Source organism: Leptosomus discolor, chromosome 1, assembly GCF_034619465.1.
Source record: "Leptosomus discolor isolate bLepDis1 chromosome 1, bLepDis1.hap2, whole genome shotgun sequence".
NCBI lineage: Eukaryota > Metazoa > Chordata > Aves > Leptosomiformes > Leptosomidae > Leptosomus > Leptosomus discolor.
In genome coordinates this window covers 164,372,378-164,390,381 of record NC_141391.1, presented here as the reverse complement: position 1 = coordinate 164,390,381, position 18,004 = coordinate 164,372,378, and the positions used below count along the sequence as shown (strand labels likewise).

The 18,004-nt window shown below is 40.3% G+C and overlaps 1 protein-coding gene across 1 annotated transcript in view; it reads right to left on the bottom strand.

Moving 5' to 3' along the window:
* The window catches only part of GUCY2C (guanylate cyclase 2C), a 44,754-nt gene that overhangs the window by 6,385 nt on the left and 20,365 nt on the right, over positions 1 to 18,004 (bottom strand). The window contains exons 12-21 of the mRNA XM_086469889.1: positions 17,010 to 17,115; positions 16,412 to 16,474; positions 15,776 to 15,847; positions 14,520 to 14,624; positions 13,205 to 13,291; positions 8,518 to 8,650; positions 6,684 to 6,821; positions 2,986 to 3,074; positions 2,163 to 2,254; positions 385 to 543 (exon numbers count right to left, since the gene is read on the bottom strand). Of these exons, the coding sequence (XP_086326015.1) occupies positions 385 to 543; positions 2,163 to 2,254; positions 2,986 to 3,074; positions 6,684 to 6,821; positions 8,518 to 8,650; positions 13,205 to 13,291; positions 14,520 to 14,624; positions 15,776 to 15,847; positions 16,412 to 16,474; positions 17,010 to 17,115 (1,044 nt within the window). The remainder of the gene's footprint in view (positions 1 to 384; positions 544 to 2,162; positions 2,255 to 2,985; positions 3,075 to 6,683; positions 6,822 to 8,517; positions 8,651 to 13,204; positions 13,292 to 14,519; positions 14,625 to 15,775; positions 15,848 to 16,411; positions 16,475 to 17,009; positions 17,116 to 18,004) is intronic.

Sequence of the window (18,004 nt, the reverse complement as noted above, 5' to 3'; positions counted from 1 at the left end):
TGGACTGCACTCTGCTCTCCAGCTGGAGACACTCCTTCTACCTAGCAAGGTGCTGGAGCAGAACAGAACTCTGTGATATGGAATCACTGTAGATGATGTGGGATCTATGTGTTCCCAGGAAAGCAGCGAATAAGAGGTTTGTGCTGGAAGGGGGGATCCTGTGCGTGAAGAGAGGTTGAGGAAGATAACGGGCCCCAGTACCATCCTAACATGAAACTCCACCGTAAGGTGGAGACTTCAGGGACAGCTTCTTCTTTCCTCCCTAGCAGGATTAGATTAGAGGGGAAGGGAATAGAAGATTAATATTAATCCCAATCCCCACTCTCCAAGAATCAGGTAATATATGTAAGTAAAATGCCACTGAAAATCCTCCTGGCGAGTTACCTTGGAAGTAACATGAAATTAAGCCTGTCTGCTCTGTCTCGCTCTGCTTTATATAGCTCTGTCCTTTCCTCCACCAGGTGCTCCAGGTTCCGGGAATACAGCTGTAGACGTCGGATCAGGGTATCCATGTAGCTTTCATTGGTCTGGCCATGGTAGTTACTGTAAGTAACAGAAATACTCAGAAGCCAACAAGAAAGGTTGAAGGAAGCACATTGTTGAGAGAGGCAAAAAAGAGGCAAAAAAGGAGCAATGGAAAACTTGTCCAGTGTTTAACCTCCATGTAGTTAGAATGCAAAGTGCCTCAAGTGCATCATTCTTTTTCTTGCTTGGAGGGCTTAGGTATATGAATGGAAAGTGTGATCCATGCTTGTCACTTGGAGGTGGTAATTCTTAAAGCACCCTTAAATCACTTAAGCCTGCTAATATTGTCAGCTCCAGGTTACCTTGGATAATCCATGAACATTCTTTTGTAAAAAGTAACTGACAAGCTCAAATCCTGAGAGGAAGCTAAAGATAGTAGGTAGAAAATTGCATGTAACGTTTGGCTGGGGACTTCAGCCAGAAGGATTAAGACAATTTCAGGCTGCCCATGTAGAAGACAGAACAATTCAATGGCACAATTAGCAGCCTCGAGGCTAGTGTTTCTCACAAGATCCTGCAGACTCCAGCCTACTAACTCCTGGAAGCAGAAGTATGGTAACACAAGCCACTCATAATCACTGTTTATCTGGGCAGCCTGCACTCGCCGAAGCAGTCTGAAAGAATATGTGGCCAGGCTGACTGGAAGAGTCGGATTAGTATTGTACCCAGCTGGACTTTAAAACCACTCTTACTAGAAACAAGTCTTTACATCAGGCATGCACCATCTTAGACCTGCTATGAGAAGAACACCGTGTTGTATATGGCAAGAGGCAACCTCTTTTCTTTTGTAGGATGGAGGCTTAGGAGCTGAACCAGGACGTCTTTCTATTCAGCTGCAGTAAGATTATTCAACTGATACATTCAGTTATGCATAGTAAAGTTGTCCTTCTGCTCATGTAAAGTGCAAAATGATGCGAGTACTGTTGGCATTTGTTGATGAGGGCTTTAAAAACTGGGGAGCAATTTCCCAAGAGAAGTAATTAAAAGCTCACTGTTTGGGCTGTGAAATAATTAATTCAGAAAAAACTCAGTAGGAACACTGCAGCGTTGGCCAAGTGAAAGGCCTATATAACCCCACAGGTTTATCCAGCTATGGCCCTTGTTATCACACAACTTTATACCAACAAAACACTGTAATTAATACTTCTGGTGAGTTACAACACAACACTTCTAGTCAGGTTAATTTGGGACCATCCAAACTATTTTGGGGCACAACTCAGCTCATCCAAACTTTCTAATCATTCTCCAAACATTTATGTGCATTCGTTTCCCAAAACTTAGATGACATGAGTCACTATCCAACTCTTGACTAGAGACAGGGTGTGAATTACTTGAATGGTTTAAATCTTTAATTATCCAGCTTGCTACTTTCACAATGTACCAATTTGAGGTATGGTGATCGCCTTAACCTCACTCAGCTAATACATGCATAGATGCTCATGTACACACATGTACGTATACATACATACATGCTTGCCTACCTTCTGCCAAAGAATAAAACAGGATCTAAGTGAAGACACTCAATTTTTCCACTGACCGAATCATAGTCACATTAGCTTACACGCTTAAAAATATGAGCTTTCTAACACTTAGGAGGAGTTTGGAGCATTTTAAAAAATGGAGCTCCTGCTGCTCACCTGAATATTTTAGCCAGAATACTCTCAATTTTCTTAAAGTCAGGCCTTTTCTCTGGATCTTCCTCCCAGCAACTCTTCACTAGTGTATATACCTTCAAACAAAAATTTAAGGAAAGTCCACCTGAGTAATGGATATAGAAGGATAATGGTGCTAAACAGCACTAGTTCATTAGCGAATTTCCGGTTACTCTTGACCAGCAACATATTAAAATGTGTGACTAACTGTTTTGAATCTATGGTTAGGACACTCATTGCAGGCATCTTAAACTTAACTTCGTGGTGACTAGTGACATTATCTTAACATGAATTTGCAATACGTAAATGAAACGCAAATATATGGATCCAGTCTTACAGCTGGTCCCAGATACAGTTATTGACATGGGGGTAAATGCTGTGGTAATTATATTTCCAGTAACCTGAGTTTGGGATTTTTCTGAAACTAGTGATTCAGCTAAAAAGAATGGGGTTCATTGCTGAATATGTGGATGTCTACAATACAGATGTTTTCACCTGAGCAAGAAGCCTTAAGGACTATATAATCAGTGGAGAGAGGTATATTTGAGGTGTGATTCATCCCATCTTAAAGATATCTAAAAGATTGGTGCCATATGAACATCCATCTCTTTCCAGTGAAATAGTTTTCATGAGTTGTATTTCATTTCACTGGTAACAGCTGTAGAAAACCATTTTTTCCCATAAGGTTAGGACATTTGGCGTAAAATGTGCATAGCTTTCATCCTCCCATCCTTCCCATCATGACCTCTAGCATGGCCAGGACTTCCACCCTTCACCCAGAAAATGGCTTAGTTAATTATTAGCTTACTTCCATCTGTCTTTCTCCCACTGTTTCCAAGGACAGGTCTGGTCGGAAAGGCTTCACTCCTTTGCCATACTCCACTCTGTAAAGTTTCTCTAACACAGGAAAAAGATTCAAACTTTTAAATTAAAAAAAAACCAAGAAGGACATTCCTTGTGGATAGCATCCTATGATGTTACAAGTTACTGTACAAACAGAAGCCTTGAAGACAGTTCCCTCATTTTGAAGTGAATTTCAGCTTTGGAGCTTTTCTAAATATATGGCACAAGATCAAAACAGGCTGGCTTGAAGGCCCCTGAAAGCAAAATGAATAGCAATGTAGATGAGTATTTATTGGGCATGGTAGACATGGTTATGGCATTTTCCCAAATGAACCTTAGGCATTATTAGTGTGCCTCTCAGCATGAAGTATAACTATAGTAAAAAACAATGTGAAAAGCCCATTGCAACTTGGTCAAAAATGTGTAGAAATACAACTCTCATCAGAATAGTTCAAATCATCCTGCAGATGCTCAGCTTCCTTAAAACCAGGCTATTTATGTTTGTGGTTTAAAACCATTGCATTTATTATCTCATTTGTACTCTTATTCATTAAATCCATTCTATGAAAGTTATTTGAATTCTGAATGCATCAGAATGCAGGCTGCATTTGCACAACTTGATTTAAGCACAGTGAGTGAGAGCCAAAGCAATAATATCTCTCTTTGTCCTTCTCCTCCAGACCTCAAGAGTTCCAGAGGGAGGGAGGTAAAAAAGAGAAGCAATTTTTTACCTCTGGGAGAGGGAAAGAGAAACTGAAAGAGATCTGTGAACAAGGGTGAAATACATTTTTTAATAGTGTGTGATTATATTTGGAAGACAATTTTACTGAAGGAAGCATATAATGAGATGAGGGAGGTTTGTACTCATGATGGTATGTGCAAGTCTAGAGCAGCTAGGAATGCCTAAGCACGCCCAGTGTGCACAATCACCCTAAAAAGATGCAGTAGCTTCCAGCTTTGTGGTACAGAAATTACAGACCAGAGAAGGAGCAGGAGACTTGAGTCTCCCAAATGCTATGGAGTGGACAGACTGCTAAGAAGTCTTCTGTGGGCTAAGAGACAGAAGAATCTGTATGAGTCTGATGTATGCAAGAGGAATGTGTTGGATTTCCATGCTGAGCATACACCTGAGAGTAGAAGTAACAGCAACTATTAGCCACACTGCAATTAGCCAGTGGCAGAAAGTAGTGGAACAAGGAGGCAGCTTGAATTGAGCATTGGTACGTGACAAGATTTCACAGTCTTGAGCAGTGAATGAGGTGTTTCTGCGGAAGAGTGGAGCAACCAGCTGGCCTAACAGCTGTCTCACAGAGAAGTCAGTAAAGAAGACTATGATGTAGTTACTTCTATACATTAGACATCCAGTTCTGTATGCCCATCATCTTTGTGGGACTTCTTTTCACTCATTGGCAGCGATATTATTGTATGTTAAGTTGATTGATACATATTTGCAGGTTGAGCAAATTGGCTTACTGAGTACCTGGAAGTTGAGTTTAATTTTCATAAGTTCGTGGATAGAAGCTAGGTACAGGGGTTTTTAAACAGCTCTTTAAAAATCTGAACACAGTCCTTGCTGCTGCCGATAAAGTCTTGGAGAAGCAGTTATATCAGTTGTCCTGAAATAGCAATATCATGTCTTCTAACTTGCAGAAATTAACTTCTGATAGCCTAGCCATTGAAAGACTTTCTGCAGGAGACTTAAAAACCAAATTAGTCTAACATGCAACAGGGCCATTTCTTTGCCCATTACCATTTACTCTATTTTGGTATTCTTTTCCCTCTTTTTATCTTCAATATTTGTAAATTAATGGTGACCCCGAGTTTGAGCTACTCTCTTCCAAAGTTAGATGACGCCAAAAACAAAATTCAAAAGTGTCTGAATACGTATGGTCTGCCCTTTTGCTGCCTCATCTTGGCTAATGAATGAATCCAGACATTTAAATGGGGAGCCACTTCAGCAATATATAGTAACACTTACTCCTTTCTGTTAGATGAAATTTGATGAACTGCTGAAACTGGCCTGAATGCATTTACTCAAATTGCATAATCAAGAATCAAAAATACTACCAGAAGCCATTAGATCAGCAATATATATCTTAGACATCTAATAATGCTTTTAAGGAAACAGCTTTGGGGAGAAAACAATCTTCTCACTGAATGGAAAATTGATAATTTCAACCGAAGTTTACAAAGCAGAATTTTTTTCTAAGTTACACTGAATCCAGGCTTACCAAACAGGCTTCAGGCCCATTAAGTTTATTGCTCTCTTACAAAACATGCTGATACATGTGACCATCTCCAGCAACAGCACCTAGAGATGCTAAAAATTCTTGCAGTTGGATGGATTAACCTAATGCTATCTGAAAAGGACAGTCTTTCTAAAATGGCAAAATGCAGTGTTGAGAAACAGGTCAAAGTTAAAAAAAGGAACCAGATTATGACTATGACAGCCAGGGTCAAACACAGAGCAGTGAGGATGCCACCACATGCCACAAAAGAGCCCAGGAACACTGTGTCTGAGGCTAACTTAATAACCATTAACATAACACAGAAGGATCGTAACTGCTCAACAAACAGTTAATAGAATGTAGTTTGCTATGGATCTGCTTTGCAAGTCAAAATGAGCAAGGAAGAGTATTGCTCTTTCCTTTTTCCATCTATTTTGGCGATATTTGTAAAATCCTTGCATTCATGAGGATTGTGCCTGCTTCTTCCCAAGAAAAAAAGAATAGAAAGACTTTTCTTTTCTCTACCTTAAGCATGGAGTCCTGAAGAGTTTGCTTCAAGGGGAACAGGCTTTTCTTATTTCTTCTAGGTCTACATTTATATTAAAGAGTTGGTGATGTGAAATACTGTGTTTCCCTAAATATGAACGTAGATTTGTCATAACATAGGTTGACAAACATGCCCCAGAAGTTATTCTCAAATGTAACTCAGGAAAAGACCTATTAGGCTGTCCAGCTGATGCTCTAGATGTTTTAACAAATGTGAGGTGGATCTATCAGAGTGACTCAGAGATAAATGCAATGTCTAAACTTGTTGTTGGTAACTGTCACTAGGAAAATCCCAAACCCACACGTGCTTTTATGTCAGTTCTGATATATTATAATGCCTGGATTCTGGGAACTGGGATTGACTGGGCTGTTAGCCACTCAAAAACAATGTCACAAAATGCACAAAATGGGGTTTAATGTATGCACTATAGGAGGAGGTGCTTTTTCGGACAGAAGTTAAATGACTAAAGTCAATTTTGACAGGCTCGAATGAAGTCTGAATTGCCAGTTTTTAAATGCCAACTGTTCTTGTGTCAAGCTGCTGAATTCTTGTTATTCTGTGTTGACATTGCTGATTTACAATGCCTAATATGAGTGAATTATCATGTGTTGTGCACAACTCATAATAGAAAAAACTTTGTGGCCTTTAAATGTTACAGTAAGTCTGGACAGCATTGTATAACGTCAACCTCTGTAATGCTGTGGCCAAGGTAAGGAGGGAGGAGAAAGGGCAAGAAAACTCAATGCAAACTTTATTTACAGAAAGAATAAGGACACTGCTCTTCAAGCAGCTATCAGAGACAGTGCCTTTCACAAAATATGAAGAATGGGCCAGTTACAGCCACACCATCCCGGAAGGCTGCAATGGAGGAGAAATTTGTGGATGTACCTTTGTTGTCCCAGCAGTGTCCAGTGTAGAAGGTCTCCCTGCGTAGGATGATTTCTTGGGCAATGATCCCATAGCTGTACACATCACCCTTCTGAGACACATCAGCATAACGGAGATGCTCAGGAGCTGTCCACAGGTCTGAAGATCCAGATGACAACAGGGAACGAGGTAAAGGGAGAAGAGAGAGAAGTAATTGAAAAATGGCGATCCTTCTCAGAGCATCCATTGGCTATAGTGATATTTCCTTTTATTCTTTCTATGTCAAACCCAGAGCCCATTGGTACTGGGTTTTTCCTACTGTAGCATTTTTCTTGAGAAGCTGACATCAATACAGGTTAGAAAAACCTCTGATGTAGTAGTTTTCAATTGTCTGGGATTTGCCGACCCTACTATTTCCCAATGTAGGTGCAGACCCTCACACCTCCAGAAAAGTTACAGTTATTGGAAATGAACTTGCTTTTTCTTAGCTAACTTTCATGGATTCTTAGAAATATCCTGTGCATCTATATAAGACCAAGGAATTCCAGTGCTATAAAAAAAAAAAAAAAAAGGCTGAGCCATAAATTATTGAGCTAGATGTATGGAGTTTGTTATACAAGTTGTCAGATGAGAGGACTGTAATATTTCCCAGTGGCCTTGATATCATGAATCTGTTGAAATAATTCTCAAGGGTTTTTGAGCCTGACATAATATTACCTACTGATAACCACCTTCTTTCTACAGAAACTATTAATCTGTATTTCTAGTACAACAAGCATCATTGTCCCTCAAAACCAGAATGCTGCAATGGTATGACAGTTTGTTATGACATGCTGGTGATGTGTCATAACAGTGAACCTGAACACAGTGGTCCTGAAGATAGTGTTATGATATCAGGCTGCAACATCCAGCTACAATGGATCTGTAGATCTCTTGTGAAACAGTAGGTTTTCTTCAAGGAAAGAAATCTAGTAACCAGAAATTTTGAGGCTGCTTATGAGCAATGAAAGAAGAGAAATACATTACAATGTAACAATAATATAAATTTAAAAATGAGATTTGTAAAATGAAAAATGGGTAGAGCATTTACATTAATGCACTTTTTTTACTCTTTTTTTGTGTTCTCATTGCTACTCTTCAACAAGTTTGTGTCTGAATGTAAGAATTTTCTCTCAGCCCAGTTGCAACTACAGTTTCTTCTCAGAAAATATACTGCAGTTATGGCACAGTGCTGTGCTTATTATACCCCAGCCCTACTATACAGATTCAGATGACATAATTTCAGATGGGTTCATCTTTTCCCTCAAGACCAAGTAAGAAGGAAAAGATGAGTAGAAAGAGATGAGTAAATTGTTATAGATTTTTTTAAGGATGATCGGAGTCATAAGTGTTATTGTTTAAATTACATCACAGAGCACTGTGGTAACATGTGCTTCTGATCAATGACAAGATCATGTGTTACTTAACTCCTTTTTTTCTTCACAAAAGTTCAGGATTACTTCTGAAGAGAGCTGTTTGCATGAAGGCCTTCGATGCTGAAAATGTTTCTTGCATCTCAGCCACATGTAAAATCTGTTTTCTAAACTATAGGTTGAAAATTCATCTTTCCTCTCCTTCTCACCTACACTGCCTAATTTCTTTCTCTACCTGTTAATAATTCTCTTTCATCATGTTATTTAAGTTAAGACAGTGTATTCAGATATCATTCGTATGATGGCTGCTACATGAAACAAAATCATATTGCATCGTTTGTACTGTGTACAAGATGTAATTAGGCCCTACTGGACTATGAATATAAGAAAATTTCATTGTGTTGGAAACCATGAAGGAGAGTCCAATTGGGTACTGTTTTTACCTTTCCTTGGAGGCAGAATTGAATTACAGCCAAAATCAGTGATCTTCACTACCATGCGATTGTCAACTACACAGTTTGTGGATTTGAGTCGACCATGGACTTCAGTCTTGCTTGAGTGCAGGTAAGACATCCCCTGTGGTTCATAATAAGAGAGGAAGAAAGCAAGGCTATGTGTGAGACAGCTATTACCAGACTCAACAAGAATGTGAAGCATTAGTGTAACATCTGTCCAAGTAATTAAATGGCCTTCATCAGCAACGGGCATGCATAAATCACAATTCCTTGTCGTGGAGGGAAACAAATATTATTTTACAGAGGAGACTTTCCAAGGTGACAGGAACAGTCCTGTCATTAAGAAATGAGGAGATTGATCATCTTTCCTCTTAGTTAACAGAAGTCTGACATAGCATCTTGGGTTTTTATAAGATTAGAACACAATTAAGCAATTAGGAATATTTATTTCCTACCACAGAAGTTTTGATTTCAATTGCTTTTATGGTAGGATTAGTACAGCTTTGTTGGAATGTCACAAAAAAAAGTGCTTCCAACTATATGTTCATCCAATGTACGCCATAAGTGTGAGAGGAATCGCTTTTTATGTCTGTATCATCTTTGAGGATTACCATACACACGAGATTTAATTCAGAAACATTGCAGTAAAACCTCTTCTGCAAAGCAGAGGGCTAAAGAGGGGTCAATACAGAGAGTATGCACTAAGGCTTACATAAGTCAGGGGATCAGATTAGACAATCATAAAGGTCTCTTCTGACCTGACTGATTATGGTTTTCTCTGTACTGGTTGACACATATCACCTATCCATGGGCTGAACTCAGAAGTGGACAACACAAGGACTGACCAGTACAGTTTCAGGTATATTTCCTGAGATTCAGACTCTTACTATACGAACAGGTGTACAAAGGTGTGTAGTTTGCCCCTTTTTACTCATCACCTCTGAATTTATCTCATTTAGTCTAAGACACTTGAATACAGTGCAAATACATGAGAAAGGGCCAGCACTGAGGCATAGCAGGAAAAGAACATTAGTAAGTGGGCGTAAACTGAAGAAGGGAGTAGGTATGCTAATTTGCACCCTCTTGCTATTATTTATTCTGTTTCATCTCTCTCTTTTGAACTACTAAAGCTCACACCTACTTGTAGCCTACTGGTGGTTGTTTTTCTTCCTATAGTTCTCTTTCCTGTAGCTCAGTATATAAAGCACGATCTATATTCTGTGGAAGCCAGAACAGTTAACATCATATCTATATAGTTTCTTCTCTGAATGGTCTTCCACTTAGACTCTTACACGTATAGCTCATCCTTGTATGGTAACTGGTAGATACACTTTAATCAGGGTTACATAGCTCATGTGGTCCAGAATACACAGTATAACATGCTGGCTTTTGTCTCCATATACTGGGTACCTGTAATTGGGAATGGGTCAGCAAATGCTACAAGGGATCACTGAGACGTGAGCTGAGTTTTGGGCACAGTAGATGTATGTCTGAGACACAAGCAGCCTGCAAAAGATGCAATCCTTGGAGAATGTTGTTGGACTGGTTATCCTGTACCTATCTAGACCATGCCAAAATTTAGAGACTGTGTGCATGCTATATCCAAGGAACACATTTCTCGATAAAACAGCTTTTATCATGCAGCTCTGATGACACTATCCAGGATGTTTTGCGTGCGTTAGGTCACATTTCCTCCAGCTGTGCCTTCTTCCAGCTCCTGCTTTCATCAACCAGGAAATACACCCTTTGCTATATCCAATTCCAAATCAGTTTCTGCATGAAATGTCATGCAAAGGTAATTTTGATTTCCTTATACAAGGGCTTTCTTGTTAATCATTTCTGGAGGCAGATGTCTTATAGATGTGCCTGATAAAATTTTCCTCTTTCCTTCCAACTAACCTATGCACCTACCTAAAAACACAGAACCTATTAGGAACCCACAATATGATTTTCAAAATTTATAATGAATGTCAGTATTGTACTCCTAAATCCTTGAGGCATTCTTGTAACCTCTGCTCTGAAGCTCTGAAGCTTTAGTTCTGACTGAGAACCCTTTTCCTGACACAATGCAAGAATATTATAATCCCTTGCACAATATCCTGCAGCAGCCCCTTATTTAATAAATAGTGTTGCAACGACAGTGTATGCAATAATAACTGCAAAGCTTGATTACTGCAATTCCGTCTTAGCAGACCTTTCATCAGAGCTCTTTGGTCACATGTAGCCAAATCCATGTAGCTACAGGTGGGGTGCCATCAGACCTAAAGACAGCAAAGATAGCAAAAAGAAAAGGGAAAAAAAAGTAAATGGAGCAAATTAGGGCTTCACCTTTGCCTATCTCACCTCCTCTAGAGGACTAAGGGCTGCTCTAGGAATAGTCACTACTTGACTAGCTGTACCAGGGAAGAGAAATGATTCAACCTCTGTTCAGAAACACTGATGCAGCGGCTTCTGTGCCAGATGAAGAGTAGGTGAAGTACAAGGACAAGGCCATGGTAAAAGCAGGGTGTAGGAAAGTGGTGGTGTGGAGTGGAAGAAGCTGTCATGGTTTAACCCCAGCCGGCAACTAAGCACTACACAGCCACTCACTCAGTCCTCCCAGTGTCCCCCTGGTGGGATGGGGAGAATTGGGAAAAAAAAAAGTAAAACTCGTGGGTTGAGATAAGAAAAGTTTAATAATTTAAATAATAATAATTATTATTAATTATTATTGTTGTTTTTATTATTGTAATAATTGTAATTAAAAATAAGATAACAAAAAGATAAATAAAACCCAAGAAAAACAAGTGAGGAACAATGCAATTGCTCACTACCTGCTGACAGATGTCCAGCCAGTCCTCAAGGAGCGATCCTGACCTCCTGGCGAACTCCCCTGAGTTTATATACTGGGCATGACATTCTATGGTATGAATAGCACCCAGCAAAAGCTGGGGCTGTGCCTGCCCTCTGCCTGGTTCCAAGCCCCCCAGAGACCCACTGGCCTCAAGGTGCCCACGTTTGTCACAGAAGAGCAAAGGAACTGCAGGGGCTGGTCATAGGGATTTTATCAGCCTGGAGAGCTGGTCTGGGCTTTAAAAGGGCAGATACTGAGATGAAAGGAACTGTAGCTGAAGGGCCATGAAGTGGCTTATGTAAAGCAAGAAGCCATTCAAGTAAAAATAGATAGGGTGCCTGGAGGTTAGGAAGCTATGGTTTGGGAAAAGCAATACAAGAATTTCATGGAAATGTCTAGGTCCCAGAGGCTTCACTACAGTGTCAGGTCAAGGAATAGGAGAGGCTGGCAGATCATCCAAATGACAGAAAGTTTCCCTGATATTCCTGGGTACATACAAGTTTTCAGGAAGCTTTTGTGAACCGTCTCTACTAACATGGCTAATAATGCTCAGGAGCCATTCCACAGAATGGATGCGGTGCACCACCATCCTCAGACACTATGTCCCCACTACCAACAGTGCAGTGAATGACTGGTTGTGAAGTCCCAGGCCCAGTGCAGTCACTGAGCATTTAGTCACTCCCTTCAGAGGGACTGGGATTTCTCACTCCTTCTTGTAAACAGAGACAGTACTAGTCCCTATTTTCTAAAGAAACATCTGAAGGTGGACTGCAAAGGGTTAAAATATACCCTGTTTTTTCTATATGCTATAAGGAGGAAGGGAAACTCCACTGCTGCTATTTAAAATGAAACTTAATGCTGAATATTAGCTGAACTTGAAAGTCATTAACAAGGCCAACAAACTGTGACAATTTGGATTAAAGGGGCTTTAATAAAAAGCAAGATTTTCAATATCTCTTTAGAACAGGCACAGTGGAGTCATTCATTGTGGAGACCAAATCTGAACTGATGCATGTAGGGAAATGGGAGGACCATCTAACTGCAAACCAGCAACAGGAAGGGGAGAGCAATTGAGCACTAGCAAAAAGGCAGAGGTAATTCTCTACATTATCTACAGAGGTATCATGAATTATTATACCTGTGAATTATAATGGCTCCCTAACTACCAGCTAAACAGATGTAAGTCTCTAATGCAGAATAGAATTTCCTTTGCCGTGCGTATTGATTCTTCCTACTACAAGGACCTAAAATGCAAAGATCTGTTGAAACCTGCTGAAAAATAGTCTTGGTTTCTGTACAAGATTAATTTCTTCCCTCTCAAAGTGCCTGAAATGGATAGCTGTAGTGAGAAACTAGAGTTCTCACTCAGTGAGAAAATCAGGATGCAAAATGAACAGTTTGTTTAGAAAAAGTGATCCCATCTCTGAATACAAATTAGAATAATTCCATCATTTTAAAAACTCACAGTTTTCTTTTGTATGCCTTACCCGAGGCCAGAGAGCAGTGTGTTTTGCAGGTCGTGTGACTGCATGTGCCTTACTAATCAGAGCAACTGGTCAATGGATTGTAACCCTCTGATCTTTGTGTCACATTTCTTTGGGGCGTATTTATTTGTTTATTTATAACTAGCCCAAAGACAGCTCTGGCCCCTATTTCCTCCTTCAGTTTGAGATCCACTGACTCTTCTTGCCTCATATACCTATCCACAGAGAAGGAAAGAGTGGAAGGGCATACAGCTCTAGAAAGGGAAGGAGAAGACCTTGAGAGATACCCTTCTCCAGAGGATCAGTTTTGCCAGGCAGGACAGGTTGATTAACATTGCACCGTCAGTGGTCTGCTTACCTTGGCAATATCGTACATGACGGAGATTTTGAATTCCCAGTCCATGAACGTGCCATCAGGGTAGGAGATTTTATCATTCAAAACATCCTGTCAAGAGAAGAAAAGAATGGTTCTAATCTACATCAGGGGAAAAGCAGAAGATGAGATATGAGTACCTAAATCGCACAGCCTTTCAATCAGCAACTGAAAGAGGTAGCCCTTCATTTTTTATAGGGAGATAGAGCAGGAGTTGCCTCAGAAAACACGGAATATGAAATATATTTTAGGTTTACAGAGAGCTAGAAATGTGGGGTTTGTGTACTCAAAGGTAAATTGTGAATTTGCTCTTAAAGCCCAGTCTTTAGTAAAGCAAAATAGCTGAGACAGAAATGGGCAAGGTGTGCAAGAGGAATGGAGAGGAGTTTCTGTGTTTTGTGCTCACAGTCCTTTTCCTACCAATTTACTCATGGCCTTATAAATGCAAAATAAACTGTTCCTTTATCTTAAAGTGCCATTCCTTTGCAGTTCTTCCAGCCACTAAGATTTCCGTTGCTAAAAGTAAATCTCCATGAGTATGCCAGTTTACAAGAAAAGAACTAGAGATAGAGATGTTATTTTGCTGCCACGCTGTGAGTTTGTTCCAGGCACCACTGCTACTGATGAGAGTCTTTGTATGAACTCAGAAGCAGAGACAATGTGTGCCTGCAGAAGAGCTGATGCCACCATTACTTCATGATTAGCACTGAAATAATATTTGTAGTAATAACCACAAGTCTTTCTATAACTTTTGCCAGGCATCAATTTACCATTTCTTTTTATAAAAAAAAAAAAATAAGGGCTGTTGTCCCTTACAGCACAGGATTTGCCATATTCCAGCCTCAAATTGTTTGTCCCTTATTAATATGGAATATATTCTCTTCTCTGTCCTTTCACACTCTGGGGGCACTGTGGGGTCCACGAGGGCATCAGCAGAGACAACAGCTACCGCTTGGAAAATAAAGAAAAAATTATGTCCTATGTGCTCCCAATAGGGGGCACAATACAAATATTGGCTGTTGCTGTTGCCTGGGCAGAGCTCTGCCTGTACTTTTACTTGCTTGCACCTCACCTCATCCCCTGGCTGCTGAGAACCATCAAATTCATGGCAGCTGCGGCAGCACCTGGGGAAGGCTGGAGAGAATCGAGCAACAGAGAGGAAAGTGGACTCAGAAACCTGCCACCACTTGCTCAGTCCGTGGCTGCTTCATGAGGGCCAGAGACATAGAGATGGGGATTTTATTTCTTACTTTGAAATTTGAAAATTTGGGGCAGGAAGGAGAACTGAAAAATCCTTTACCCGTAGAGAACCTCTTTCGCAGTACTCGATCACCCCAAAGATCATGGTGTCTATCTTCACAGTGCCATAGAACTTGGTCAAGTTGTAATAATCAATCTGCAGGAGCTAGAGCAGAAACATTGCATCTGTTTTTAAAAGCAGTCATTGTTAGTACAGAAATGCAGGTCAAGGATACTTGTGTGACGTGGATTTTTATCTCAGGTGCTGATAAGATATATGAGTTTCCTTTAAACCAGTATGTACTAAAGCACTGAATGAAGTACTGTAAGACGTTTGTCATTCCAGAGCCTTCCGGATAAGGGAGATAAGAGTGGCTGCTGTTGGATACTGCAAGTTAATTCCAGAGCCCACTGTAGTCTCCAATATTGCCTATCTGCTCAAACCTCCCAGTGGACCAGAATAGCCATTATGAGTGACAGAATGTTGTGAATCTGTCAGTAAGTGAGCAAGTAATAAAAATTTAATGACTCTGCATTATATTATGGACTTTGTCCATTTATATAAACAACTGTAGTTTACTTTGAAGTATTTTTAGAGCTTATTGAATTCACAGTATATCTATGCTGTGTAAATAGGAAAACTATTCATTCAAAAAAGATGCAGTACTGCAGCCAAATTCATCTCTCATGTTGGAAGAGTCTGTATGCATAAGTCAGCAGAGGGTTACTTATATTTAAAAAGCTGCATTTGGCATTTAATAATAAGATTTAACTATGACATTCCACTACTAATGAATTACTATGATAGGAGCAAAAAGAGTGCGTTGACTTTTAGCATCAGCTATAAAAATGTATTTAGCAAGGCCATACAACAGAGTGTGAATTACTTCATTCACCCTCAGCTTCTCTGGCATACAATTCAGATTCTGAACTGGTGAGGAGATCACACACATAAAGAGAAAGTTCATCAAGCTGTGTCCTTTGAGGAACACCTCACGAACACGCACGAGCATGTGGCTGTTGGAGTTGACAGTGGAAAGCAATGACTTTACTCATAGGCTCCATCCCACCCTGCAGTGTCCACTTGCTACATAGAATCATAGAATCGCAGAACAGTTTCAGTTGGAAGAGACCTTCAAGATCATCAAGTCCAACCTTTGTTCTAGCTCTATCCACACCACTAAACCCCGTCCCTAAGTACAACATCTACCCATCTCTTAAACACCTCCAGGGATGGTGACTCCACACCTCCCTGGGCAGGCTGTCCCAGTCCCTGACAACCCTTTCAGTAAAGAAATTCTTCCATGAAGCAGTTACCTTGTTCAGTTCTATTTTTTGCTTCTCTGAGAAATTACCATCGTTGTTTTTGAGATCCTTTAGGATCACCACCTGAAGAAAAAACATCAGTGGGAAAAAAAAATCACAGGTTTAGTACAACACCAATTCATCCTTCTTTTCCAAAAAATGTCCATAGAAAGAAATACTTCAGAAACACTTGCCTACTGCTTTGCTGTTGGAGTTTCAGTTAATCAGCTAGTAAGTAATGGAGTTATATTTCCTTCAAAAGATTTACCGGGTAGGTAGGAACTATTTAGAACTGTCAATAACGCAGATTTTAACTCAACATGAATATACCTCAGCTAGGCAGATAAATCTACTGAATGTACAAGAATTGCTATATCAAAGGCCTATCCTCCATTAATCTATTAATCTCAGTACCAAAATGTATCAGATTTCTGGTCCCTCTGTTTTGGTGCTTCTGGGCTAGGCTAGGGATTCATGCAGTCTTAATGCAAAGCACCTGATAGGGAGTAAATGGCTTATTCCTTCCGTAAGATCAAGCCATTTTGCAAGGTCAGGGGAGGCGGAATTGTCTCTGGAGAGAAACAAATTCCTCCCAGAAAAAGCCCTCCTAAGCCATGGAAAGGAGTGTGGACACTGCAGTCAGGTTACCTTCTTGTCATATTTGCCTTGGCGCAGTCTCTGGGTGGTGTCCCGTCTTTTATCTTCATCGATCTGAGAACAAAGAAGAATAATTAACTTGTAGTTATCACCTACTCCTCACTTGCCGGATCCAGAGAGATAAGTAATGTCACTGTGTGCCACACAGAGAAGCGTAAGCCTCTCTCTCTAGGGAGGGCCACTACATGCCACAGAAAGTGTGGGACATCCTTGCCACTCCCACAGCTGCTGGGGCCTCCACCTGCTGCTTTCATTCTCTTGGGTGTTAGAGGCATAACAAAGCACGGGGTAATCATTTGTAACAGGAAGAGACTGAAAATCAATACCCAGCCTATTCCCTCATCACAAAATGAGCTTTGCTGCTGGACAGCAGGTATGTTCTATTAGGGAGCAATAGATGGGGAATAATCTTTCTTCTTCAATACAGCAACTGAGGGTCAGAAAAAAAAAAAAAAAAAAAAAATTAACAGATCCTAGTTCTACCAGAGCCATAGCTTGCATTGTAGTCAAAGCATGCCAACACCCCAGCACTGATGATTTTTAGAAGACAGAATCCAAGACCCAGCTTTGGGCTTCATGCTTCTCCTACCTTCAAACTAACATGACTTGTCTCACTGGTCTCCAGAGGCAAAATTTTCTCAGGCGGTATATGGGACCATTTCTTCCATCGGCGCTCATTATCTCTCCTGTACTTCCTGCAAAATAAGCAGACTCATTCAGAATATCCTCCCAGTGAACTGAAACTCACAACAGGAGATTAGGATAGGCAAGCTTCTAGTGTCAGGATGACACAAGGATGGGGGTGTCAGGTTGATAAGGCTTGAATGCAAGCCCTGTGGCTCTAGTACAGTTTTCCAGTTTGAGGCTGCTCTAATTCCTCTAGCTTTGGGAAACCCTAAATGCCCATTCAATTCCATAGACATAGCAGAAGAACAGAACTGATTTAGCAGAGCAACTTCTAGGCAATTGCCAGTCTCAAGGGAGGTCAGAACAATTTAAAACATAAAGCACTGTCTGGATTTTGTGTAGTTTTCTCCTCCGTGTCGTTGAATATACTCTGAAGGGAGATCCCACAAACAAATGCAAGCTAAAGGAAGTCTGGCTGTCAACACCGGGTGGTAAGAACTGGTGTGAATACAATGCCAGGAAAGGAGGTAACAACAGTGTTGAGATGAGATGCCTTTCTGTGCGGGTCCCTTGTGTTCTGCACATTTTGTAAAAATGAAGGAAGAGCCCTTGGAGAAAGAAACTGCTGTCTCCCTTGTAGAACTTCAGAGCAGACACTGTCTTCTCTTAGAGAAAAGCTGCAAGACATGTAATACTCATCAAATCACCTGATTACTTGTGCAAGTCCTTCCTCTATTTAAAAAAAGCCACAGGACTGGAGAGACTGCAGGAAAATCCTAACACACTGATGACTCCTGGCACGTGCTCAAAACAGGACAACCCATGGTATTGACTAACAACATAAATGTTCACTTTTCTAGTATATTTTAACGTACATATCTATAAGAAAATGAAGACAAATAATTGAAGTGACAGCTATTTTCTCAGTTCAATCTTGTAAGCTGTGTTATATCACCA